The sequence below is a fragment of the Arachis stenosperma genome, chromosome 3 (assembly GCF_014773155.1).
Source record: "Arachis stenosperma cultivar V10309 chromosome 3, arast.V10309.gnm1.PFL2, whole genome shotgun sequence".
Taxonomy (NCBI): domain Eukaryota; kingdom Viridiplantae; phylum Streptophyta; class Magnoliopsida; order Fabales; family Fabaceae; genus Arachis; species Arachis stenosperma.
Window position 1 is genome coordinate 17,509,896 of NC_080379.1, and position 11,826 is coordinate 17,521,721.

At 33.3% G+C, this 11,826-nt stretch overlaps 2 protein-coding genes across 2 annotated transcripts; one reads left to right on the top strand and one right to left on the bottom strand.

The window, feature by feature from the left end:
• The first annotated feature begins 653 nt into the window (after nucleotides 1-653).
• On the top strand, nucleotides 654-4,985 carry LOC130968502 (ubiquitin carboxyl-terminal hydrolase 24). The gene is made up of 7 exons (XM_057893800.1): nucleotides 654-1,104; nucleotides 1,870-2,583; nucleotides 2,729-2,916; nucleotides 3,381-3,628; nucleotides 3,853-3,998; nucleotides 4,183-4,359; nucleotides 4,441-4,985. Exons 1-7 carry the CDS (start codon nucleotides 1,090-1,092, stop codon nucleotides 4,627-4,629), a joined length of 1,677 nt encoding a protein of 558 aa, XP_057749783.1. The 5' UTR covers nucleotides 654-1,089; the 3' UTR covers nucleotides 4,630-4,985.
• Nucleotides 4,986-6,994: 2,009 nt separating this feature from the next.
• LOC130968503 (protein JINGUBANG) lies at nucleotides 6,995-9,109 on the bottom strand. Its single transcript, XM_057893801.1, has one exon. It carries the CDS (start codon nucleotides 8,897-8,899, stop codon nucleotides 7,325-7,327), a length of 1,575 nt encoding a protein of 524 aa, XP_057749784.1. The 5' UTR covers nucleotides 8,900-9,109; the 3' UTR covers nucleotides 6,995-7,324.
• Nucleotides 9,110-11,826: the final 2,717 nt, after the last annotated feature.

Genomic DNA, 11,826 nt, shown 5'->3' on the forward strand with positions numbered 1-11,826 from the left:
GTGTGACTTTAGAAAGTATGGTGTAAACAAATCTTTAAATCTGTACCAATTTTGCTCTGTATACTAAAATTCACCTAACGATAATTAAGGTAATTTTTTGGTGTGTCTAATAGTTAAGGTAGTTTAAGTAACAGTTTTTAGTCTTTAAATTCAATTTTCAATTTTATCCTTATATCTCTATTATATAAGAGAAAATTTATTATATCTTTTGTTATAATCTTTCATCTTTCATTATTATAACGATAATTAAGGTAGTTTAAATAACAGTTTTTAGTCTTTAAATTCAATTTTATCCTTATTTTCAATTTAAAAAACAAACACATTTATTTGTTTCCATTATCCCACTTTCCCAAATAAGGCCGCCAACTCTATCTCTCTCAGTCTCTCTCTCTCTCACTCATTCAATTTTTTTTAATTCACATTATTTTATTTATTATTTATAAACTTATTAAAATTAAATCTTAATAATAATAATAACAGCAACAATAATAATATAATTTATCTTAAAAAAAGATATTTTTAGGTAATTTTTAAATAATAAAAATAGTTTGATATTTAAATATCTCATAAATTATTTTTAGAAAACAATTTAAAAAATAAAATAAAATATATACATTTTTTAATTTGATTTGAGCCAAGTTGCTCCCAAACAGCATCGCAAGCACAAGTTCAAGAGAGGCAGAGGCAGTGCTTATTCTTTTCACAATCGCAATTCACAACCCTAACCCTAAAAACTAAAATCCATCTCATTTGAATCAGAATCAAAATCAAATTCAAAACATAAAGATCAGATCTTTCTCTCTCCGTTATCTTATGCTTGTCGATGCACCGTCGTGGAACTACAAAAGCTGATTTGGGGAGGAGGGTTTCGTTATTAAATGCTCTCTCTCTTCTCTTTCGGTTTTCTCTTTCCCTTGTTAATGTCTTCAGTCACCGCCACTACTGCTCCTTCAGGGTCTACAAAAACCCTACTTTTTGATCTTCATCACACTTTCTTCATACCTACGCTCCCCTCCCTCTTTTCTTATACTTCTAATTTTCCATCCACCTTCAGCTTTTTAGGTCTGCAACTTCCGTCGTGTGATCAACATGAGTGATTCTAAGGTTTGTTTTCTTGTTTTAATCCTAAAGTTCAGGGTTTTGTGGGTGGTGATTGTGCTGGAAGATGACCAAGGCTTGTGTGTTAACAAGAATTGGCAATTATTTTGTATGGTGTTATAAATTAATTCAACTATGCCAAAAGGATTGTTTTTTCTGACCATTGTTGGAGGGTGTTTGATTTTTCTTTAGTTTTAAATAAAGAGGAATGTTAAAGGGCTATTATAAATAATGTTGTTGGATTACTAGACTAAAGGAATTGAGTTTATGATTAAGCGATGGCCAAAAGTAATAAATTATTTTGAGAGTTTCGTAGTTCGTTGTGGGTGCTGCAAGTCTTTGTGTTAACAAGAATTGGAAATTATTTTGTATGGTGTTATTAATTAATTCAACTATGCGAAAAGGATTGTTTTTTCGAACAATTGTCGGAGGGTGTTTGATTTTTATTTAGTTTTAAATAAAGAGGATTATAAAGAATGTTGTTGGATTACTAAACTAAAGGAATTGAGTGGATGGCTACCCATTGCTACTCAATGATTGTGATGAATATATAAATAAATAGATAATTATTGATGCATTAGTGTTAGAAATCTTGTTCAGTTGGAGAATACTAGGATTACGAACAATTTCATGTTTTAAGTTCCTTTTGTTCTTATCTTGCTGCATTGTCGGTTGTTGGGAGTCTTGTGCTTTTCGTTTTACTTTGTTCAAAGTGGCCTAAGTTTAAGTTGTTAATTTTGTTTCTTGAATTGTGCTTTCTTTACTTTGCAGGTATTTCTATTTGGGTCTTTTACAGAAGATGAAACCAGATCATTGTTGCAGAAGCAGTCTTCTACTCCAGTTAAAGATGAAAAGCCTGTAGAGAAGAGCCCGCTGCAATTTGGTTCTGTGAATGCTGTTAGTGCCAAATCAAGTAACCTCGGAAATTCATCAAAAGCACCAACCAGTTCTAATGTCTCCCATTCTCATAAGTGCAATGGAGTGAAAATTGTCGGTAATAGTTTACTTGGATCATCAGGTTCTATCAAGGAGAACAATGGAGTGAAAATTGTCGGTATTAGTTTACATGGATCATCAGATTCTATCAAGGAGAATGGCAGCATTATCAATTGCCCCACTGTCTGTTCGAGTATCGATAGTGCAAACGAAGTTAAGGCGGATAGTGTGTCTTCTGTGCCATTGCTTGATGAGGATGGACCCACAAACAAGATTGCAAATTTGAGCCTGGATGCTTCTGAGGCTGGAAGCCTGAATAATGTATGGAAAAATGATGGTGGCCATAATGATTCTGTATCGAAATTATTTAATCAAGATTCCAAGAAGACACCTAATGGGCATATTGTGTCACAAGTTAAAGATTTACTGCCTCGGGGCCTAATAAATTCTGGAAATCTATGCTTTCTCAATGCAACTGTGCAGGCTCTCTTGTCCTGTTCTCCTTTTGTTCAACTTCTGCAAGACTTAAGAACTCGCAACATTCAGAAGGTTGGCATTAGAATAAAAAAGATGCTGTTTGGTGTATAAATTCCTTTACTGATGTTATGCCATTGCACTAAGATTATCCTTGAACTAAGATAAAAATATTGTTGAGCTAATATTATTGCATGCTTACTACTATTCTAACTTGTAGGTTGGCTATCCCACATTGACGGCATTCACTGAATTTCTATCTCAATTTGATGTGCCAAGCTCAGCCAAATTAAAGAAGAAAGATACAGATGCTTTGGAGACTGGAAGGCCATTCTGCCCAACTATGTTTGTAGATGTTCTAAAAAAGTTTTCTCCGGATTTGCCAAATGTCATGTCAGGAAGACCAAGGTTGGTGAGAATTCAAATATGCTTTTTATTCTTTTTGTTTATGTTACTACCCTCTCCCTAAAGAAAAAGCCAAATTGAATCCTTCATAATCATTTCTTTAATCTTTCGTTGAAGTGAATTCTTTTCTAACAATCAATCATATACTTGTATAGAATCAAACTATCAAAGTATCAAACCGTTTAAAACTGTAAACCCTATGCCAAAAGTACAGTTTCTCTCCTTGAAAATTTTGAGAAACTGTTAAGGTTTATAATCTTCTTGACATTTAGAGGGACTTGTTTTCTAATTTATTTTTCCTAGAAAGGTGCATCAGCTTGATAACTGATGGATATACAAGCTTTGGAAGTCTTGTTCCTCCCCTCAATCATCTTCCACTTCCTCATTTCTACTTATGCTATCATAATTGATTTTGTAATATACACTTGCAAATTTATGATATATACTTGGTGAATATGTCTTTTCAGGCAGGAAGATGCTCAGGAATTTTTGAGCTTTGTAATGGATCAAATGCATGGTGAATTGTTGAAGCTTGAGGGACAGTCTTCAAGTCTTAATGGTAGCAAATCATCTCTAGTTTCTTCTGCTGAAGATGATGAATGGGAAACCGTTGGGCCGAAGAATAAATCTGCTGTAACAAGGACTCAGAGCTTTGTTCCATCAGCATTGAGTGGAATTTTCGGAGGACAACTCAGAAGTTTGGTGAGAGCTAAAGGTAAAAGGGGAAAAAACTGTCTTGTCCATTGAGCTTATGTGGAACTTCAGTTGGTCTTTCTTTTTTTCTTCTTGCTTAATAGTGCATTGTTGACATTTTGAAGTGTCACTTTCTCTTGTTCCTTCTGCCACAATCCTCTCCAATTTTTTTAGAATGTTAATTAATGCCATTACTAGTTGAAAGATGATTCAGCTATAACTGTCATTTATCTGTCTGTTGTTCAGGGAATAGAGCTTCAGCCACCGTTCAACCATATCTCTTACTCCAGCTTGACATTTATCCTGATGCTGTCCACACAATTGAGGATGCACTTCACCTGTTTTCTGCTCCAGAAACTGTTGAAGGTTACCGAACTACACTCACTGGAAAGGTATTCAACCTTTATGTCTTAATAATTATGCCTTTAGTACTTTAAAGAAGAAAGCATGGCATGGTATTTGGATTGGGAAGATATTAAATGCTTCACTTTTAAATTATAATGCTTTCTATTTTAGTTTCATCACAATTTATGGTGCATGTTAACAAAATCCTTACAATTTTTAAATTTCTTTTAGCCTGGCGTTGTGACTGCAAGAAAATCTGTACACATTCAGACACTTCCGAAGATATTGATATTGCACCTGGTGCGTTTCGGTTATGGAAGCCAAGGAAGCACTAAGCTACTTAAGCCTGTTCACTTCCCTCTAGAGCTGGTATTGGGTCGAGACTTGCTTGTTTCGCCATCTACTGAGGTATATTTAACTATCCCAGTCCCTTTGTTTTGAACATAAATTAGTTAATCGCCTTTGAAGATAACATACGGTTGTGCGCAGGGTCGAAGATATGAATTAGTTGCCACGATCACTCACCATGGAAGGGAGCCTTCAAAGGGGCACTACACTGCCGATGCCCTATATCCTAATGGTCAGTGGCTAAGATTTGATGATGCATCTGTTACTGCCATTGGAGCAAACAAGGTGCTGCATGATCAGGCATATGTCCTTTTCTACAAGCAGTTGTGAACCATGTACACATTGTGAAGGAGAACATGGGATGAGAACAATGATTGCTGTTCTATTTGTGACTAATGTATTGCATGGATAAGATTTGAGAGTGATTTTATTTTTGAGCTGGTTGGTTGGTGTCATCAGGGATCAGATTGCTTCTATGCTGCCATGAATGAAAGATTAATTGTTGTAATATTCTTTTTTTTTCTTATTCTTACTAGAAAGTTTTGTAGTCCTAGTTTAGGACATGGGCACATGTATTTATAAAATACTACATATTGTAGTCTTGTAAGAAATTCTGCTTATTTTTATACAGTTTCATTTCATTTTGCTTTTGTGTTGAATAAAACGTTATATTAACATTGAATGCTTCACTATGAGACCCTTGATCTCTGTCAATGTATTAGTTGAAACCAAAACCTAATAATGTTCAAATGCTTAAGAGTTTGAAAGCCAATTAAAATTGTTCAATCACGTCAAGGTTGCATGAACCACATTTTTAACAATGATAATATATGTTATTATATTGATATGCTTTCTGGATCGACCCACCCTTCTTCCTTGCTTCTATGTTTGGTATTCTTCCACTTTGAAATTCTTGTGAATTTTCATTCTTAATGTGTTTTCTTTTCAACCACTTGACACGAAAGTTTTATCATATTTTAACTGGAAAAAGTGCAGTATAACAAAGACTAGTCCAACTAACATTTAAAAAATGTTACTTTTTCCGAATACCTTAACTGTTACTTTCAAATTTGGCCACACCACAATTACTTTCAACGCTTTTTCCTTTAATATATATTTTTATTTTTTTTATTGTTAACTTGTTGCTTCAAATGATCACTGGATTTCTATAACATGTCTCTCAGACAAGTATGAATTCTTTTCTTCTCCTCTCAAAAAGAAAAAAGGTTGGTACAAATAGTAGGGTAGCATCTTTTTAATATATATCTTAAGAATAACAAAGGTGGTAGGAGAAAAACACAGCTCCTCATTTATGTAGTTTACATTAGACTTTTCCCACTTTGCAGTTTGGAAAATTCTAAGAGGCACCTAATCAAACTCACTGTATCATACGCCGAAATAATTCAATGATATAGATCTGAATAATGAAAATAAGTCATTTTTTCGTAATTCAAATCTATACCATAGGATTATTTTGACGTATGATTTTTAACTACTAAGTTCATTATCGTGCATCTAAGACATTTCCTCGTTAATTTGACATTTATGGAATATTCTGCTTCTTAATGTGGTCCAATGCAGCATAGAAAATATTGCTTAAGGTTGCTGTATAGTGAATGGTGGCTTTATATAGAATTTAAAGCAATAACTTCCTTTATTTTAAGGCTTTCTGTGGTCCATGGAAAAACCAACATACATGGCTGCTTTCAGTTTCTTTTTACCAAATGGACGGTGGAAGAAGGAAAAGAATAGAAAAAAAAAGTCATTCTAGAATTTAGATTTTTGACTCACTGGATTGAAGTCCGTAACTTCTGCAGAAGCAACCTTGCTAGAGTTGTTTTATTTCTAGGAACATCCGAACATGTTATAGTAATATAAGACCATTTCAAAAAGAAAACATGTTTGACTAATTTATTTGTTTACTTTTCAAATGAAGCTGGTTTGCAATTACCATTAGTTTTAAATTTCTTCTTTGTTTTCACCCTTTAATTCGTGAGTTTATGATTTTGCCAGTTGAGTTTCACTCGAATTCTACGAGTTTAGTTAAATTCTTGAGTTTATGAAAGATTATTACAAATTTTACAATGATTTCTAAGATCAAGCAGTTACTTGTAAAACTGCTGATAATAGCAACCAAATTTTGAAGAAGCTCTTGAAGCTTGAAATATGAGTGAAGAACCTTAAAGAAGTAAGAAAGAGTTGGAACCTTATTGTCTTGTTCTGATCTTATTTGGCTCCAATCTTTTCTAAAATGCTAATCCTCATGTAGTTGACATTTGTCTTTTGTCTACTCTGACATAATAATAGAGATCTGATTGATTGAGTATTCTGATCTACATATCAGTGACTAAATAATATGTCAGAAAGAACATATTGTTAACATAGGAAAAGATTCCTTGACTTATAATGCAACAGAAATGTTTTGTCCTGAGAATCTCCCATACTTTCTCTTTGTTCCTTCATAGTTTTTTGGTTAGTTGTTTGTATTATCTGAAATACACTAATCTTTTTATTGCACCTAAGCTTAGCAATTATGCAGTTATTTTCTTATTGATAATTATTGTACTAACCTAGCACTTTTTATTTAAAAAAATAAAAGTTCCATCAGCATTAAGCTACAAATGGTTGCATAAAATAATAAAAAAGGTATAAATGGAATTATGGAAACATAATCATGCAACCAACAAAAAGAATATAATTTATAATTCTCCCATTCATTGAATCCCTTGAAGGCATAGTTACAGTTGTTTTGTACAAATATAAAAATAAAATTCAGAAAAAGAACAAGAAAAATTGTATAATAACACCATTTTCTCTATGTCACCCTAGTGAGCAATAGATCAAGCCCCCTAAAACTTCACCTTAAATTATACAATCAACTTCAGTAAAAAAAATGAAATGAACTCCAAATCCAAATCCAAAACAAAAGAAAACAAAACAACAAATCAAAAATGAAAGCACAGCAGACACTGTTAACAAAAAATAAGGGATCCTGTGCTTCATTTCTGAGCCTTCAAAATGTTCTTTAACATGAAACAATAGACTTATTATTATCCTTCTCTATTTCTTCAATATCATTGTTGTTATTATACTTAGGAACCCACCAAACTCTCACACTTCTATCAAGGCTTCCACTATAGAGCAAAAATCCTCCACCAATTCTATTAGAACATGAAGCTTGCAAACACTTCACTGGACCTTCATGGCCACTAATCACACCAACTTTACAAAGCTTACCAAAAGCTTCTCTTTTCCAAATGCCAATGCTTTTATCTGCTGAACCACTGCACAAAAGCTCACCAATTAAGCACATGCATAAAACAGCCATTTCATGTGCCTTTGTCTCAGAAACAAGCTTCCAACAACTACTACTACTATTGCTACTACTCTCAGAACATTCCCACCCCATAACATAACCATCCGAACCACCTCCATAGATCCATTTCCCATCATCAGAAACAACCACAGAATTCAATGAAACATCTTTATGACCCTCCAAAACCCCTTTCAAACAATGTGAATTCTTGTTACTCTTCTTAAACTTCCCTCCTTCCCTTTCTCTTTCCATTCCCCAAGCTTTGATCTTTCCATCTGCAGAAGCAGAATACACAATCCCTCTTCTACATGCTACCAACCCATTGATTGCATCATCATGAGCCTTAATTGACTCCAAGCACTTCAAATCCGAAAGGTTCCAAACCTTAAGGGTTTTATCCCATGACCCTGAATAGATCAAACCATTATGAACAGTTAAACATGAAATGCTATCAGCATGCTCAATCCACAGCCTCTTATGGTGCCTCCTTGTTTGGACATAGTTGCTTTGCTTCATGAACTTCCCCAAATAGTCCTTTGTTGTCGGAAGCGTGTCAACGAGCCTAAAAACATTCTCTGAACTCCTTGAAACCTTCCAAACTCTGATCCTACTATCTTGATGAGCAGTGAAAACCTTGTTTCCAATGGATACAAGGGCCTTAATCGATCCATCGCCTTGGCCGAATTTGGCGAAGAGGCGCAAATCCGGTTGCTGCCATACTATGATGTCTTTACCCTGTGATGCACTTAGTATGAATTCGCCACAAAGTGCTAAACATGAAACAGAACCAACATGGCCTGAAAGGACAGCTAGTGATCTATGACTATGAGAATTGGAACTTGGAGTTGGTGTGGATTGAATTGGTAGCTGAAACTTCACATCTTGAAGCTCGAAACGGTGAGAGGAGAAGGGGCTTTCGTCGGTCTCACTGCTTCTATCGCTGCAGATACTGCTGCTGCTGATTGAACTTGAAGCTGCAGACAATGGTGGAGGAGCAGAAAGTGGTGTTTTTGAAGTAGGGGAATCCATTGGAGTAGCTGAACAAAGCTTGGTTATTGAAACAGGGGAATCGCTTGGAGTGGAAGAAAGCTTGCTGGTGGGATTAGAAAGTTTGGTTTTTGAGAAATGGGAATCGATGGGAACAGAAGAAAAGTTAGTTTTTGAAAGAATGGAGAAGATGGGGTCTTGTGAAAGAGTTGAATCCATTGAAGTTGAAAGCTTGGTTTTTGGAACAGGGGAATTCAGGGGATTGGAGAGTTTCGGTGTAGGAAGAAAGGAATTCATTGGATTCTGTTGTGTGATTCACAAAAGAAGAAGAAGAAGAAGAAGAAGAAGAATGAGTTTTTCTGAGATGCCAAAAGAGAAAGAAGCTGAAAGAGAAACAGGGAGGGAGGGGTTACTTGTTGATGTGGTTGAAAGAGGAAAAAGAACCAAAAAGGAGTAAAATAATGCAATGGAAGTGAGAGGAACAGAGAGTGAGAGAGAGGTGCAACGGCTACCTTGACAAATGACAAGAGCTGTTATTGCTTAATGCTTAATATTTATAATTTACGTCATGTTTTTAGTAATAGGAAAGTATTATTTGCAAAACAGTTATGTTATATTATATGTATATAAAATTTTTTTATTAATTGTCACCAAAAAGTAATTATTAATTAATTATTGTGTATAAAAATATGTATTTAATATTTTATAATTTTTTATTGTTGTAAAATTTTATTTATTTATAATAAATTTAATTATTTTAATAATTAAAAATATATAAATTAATATATATATATATATATATATATATATATATATATATATAAGTATACATAATAATAATTTATATGAGGGCTAATTTTAGAGTAAATAGAGGATATTTGATTTGTAATTTGGGGGGATTGGATGAGGAGGGATTTGAAGGACCAATGTCTTTTGCCCCTTTTTGTGGTGTGTTATTGCATGTTTGAGCTGTTGAGCATTTTTTGGGGGGTTTTATTTTTATTTTGACCAACTATACTCTGCCACGTGATCAAATTGGAAAAGGTCAAAAGGGGTGCCATTTCCCAATCAAGATCGGCTCTGGTTTTTTATAACGCCAGTATTTAGGTTATTGAAACATATTTAATATGGATTTTTTATTTTAATATGGAAGAGTGGAGAGAGTTTTACGTTAATGTCGTAAAAAATAGAGTTTTATAGTGTTATGGGGGCGCTGCTTTGTGCAAGCACAATACGCAGAACACGTATTGTACTGACAATACGCAGACTGTATTTACAATACGCAAACTGTGTATTGTAATTTAATATTAAAATAATATAATACGCAGTCTGCGTATTGTAATTTAATATTAAAATAATACAATACGCAGTCTGTGTATTGTCTTTATAAATTAAAAAAACATTAATCTGACAATTCGCACTTTGCGAATTCTATAGTCCCCATAATTTTGTAAAATACCATAATTTTCAATATTAAAGAATTACACCAATTTTTATCCCATATCCAAAAAAATTAACCATTTAATATACGATCCCCCTAGGTAAAGTACCAGTAAATTTGAACATTTTTTATTGAATAATAATAAGAGTCATTAGAATTTATTGTTTTTTTATTAATTAGTTATTAATATTTAAAAATATATTATTGAATTATTAAATTTATAGACTAAAAAAATTAAATTAATGATTAAGTAATATTCAAAAATAATAAATTTGGATGATTTTCTAATATTTTTTTAAAATTATTAAAAATACAATTTTGATTATTTTAAAAGCAAAATTTTAAATAATTAAAAATAGTGCCGTCAAATTAGGATTAGCTAAATATAACCGCTGGTATCTCGTCATGCTACAAGTCTTCTGTGACCTGCATCGAACCAAAAAAAATTCCAAATTTAAGAACAAAAATTTAAATTTTAACAAAAGAAACATCCAACTTTAACAATAAAAATATTTTAAGTTTTACAAAAGAAGCATTTTAAGTATAACAAAAAAAATCCCACAATTAGTTTAATAAAAGAAACATCCAAATTTTAACAAAGAAAATATCTCACATTTACCTTCTCAGGATATCCGTTTGTAATAGACGATAAGGGAATACTTTGGAGAGTCCGACCGCACCACAAAACACACCACACACAGCGTTGCGAGTCGCAGTGATGATGTTCGTCTGCAGGGAGAATGACAACATGAAAAAGCACCTACGTTGGAGACTTAAGATGAATGGGACTCGCAGGCGAAGCTCAACATAGAGGAACCAACCCCGCGCGCAGAAGAAGTTGCATGTAGATTGTGTATCACGGCAAAGAGGATCATCAAGGTCGCACAGCAAGATCGACACCGTTTGCCGAGGAGGCACAACGACGTGAGTGAAGCAGAAGAGGAAGACGACAACGTGAAACGGAGTGGGAGTAGAAGGAAAAAGTGGAGTGTACGGTTGTTTTTTTATTTTCGCCGTGAAAAATTGAATTAGGATTAGTTTTTTTTGTCAGGAAATTAGAGTTAGGTTTTTTTAAATGTGGAGTTAAGTTTGAGTAATATTATGAATTTTTTTTTTGTGTTATTGGACTTTTTTATTGCGGTTCACATTATAGTTGATAGAGTTGACTGGTACTTTAGTTGATTTCCTAAATGTTTTCTATAATATATTGATGTATATAAAAATTAAAAAAATTGAACATCTTTTTGTTTTTGTTTTGATTTTATGATCATTACTACGTTCAATTGTAATTGGAGATATTTTGTTGATGATTTGTTCATTGTCTCCATGGTACTTTTATTTTCATGGGCATGGAACACCCCATTCTTTAATTTATCTTGTAACTTAATTTGCTTGAATAAAAGATGAGAGGAGCGTGTTGTATAGTTACTAGGATGATTTTGTTATTTGTTAGGTCACAAGAATCACGTCAATATTTACCAACTACACATATGTTCTTAGATTTAGAAATTTCATGAAAAAGGATCATGCAACATATATTTGAATAATGTTAGGACCACACATGCTGGCTCCTCTTTATTTAACCAAGATTAATAAACAAGTTACATTGACTCAAAGTGGACGGCTACAAGAATCACTTTTCTTAATTAAAATAACAAAAATTTAACGTTTTTAACACTAATCCATCATTACAATGGCTATTAGTCTTCTAGATGGGAACATTGTGTTTCCCAAGAAATTGGAGAGAATTTAAAAAGGAAACAATATCATCAAAGTAATCTTC

Bases quoted from the DNA above. Each gene is read 5' to 3' on its own strand.
- LOC130968502 (XM_057893800.1), top strand. The intron at 2,584-2,728 runs GTTGGCATTAGA...TCTAACTTGTAG, and splicing joins GAACTCGCAACATTCAGAAG to GTTGGCTATCCCACATTGAC. The intron at 3,999-4,182 runs GTATTCAACCTT...AATTTCTTTTAG, and splicing joins GAACTACACTCACTGGAAAG to CCTGGCGTTGTGACTGCAAG.
- LOC130968503 (XM_057893801.1), bottom strand. From the start codon at position 8,899: ATGAATTCCTTTCTTCCTACACCGAAACTCTCCAATCCCCTGAATTCC.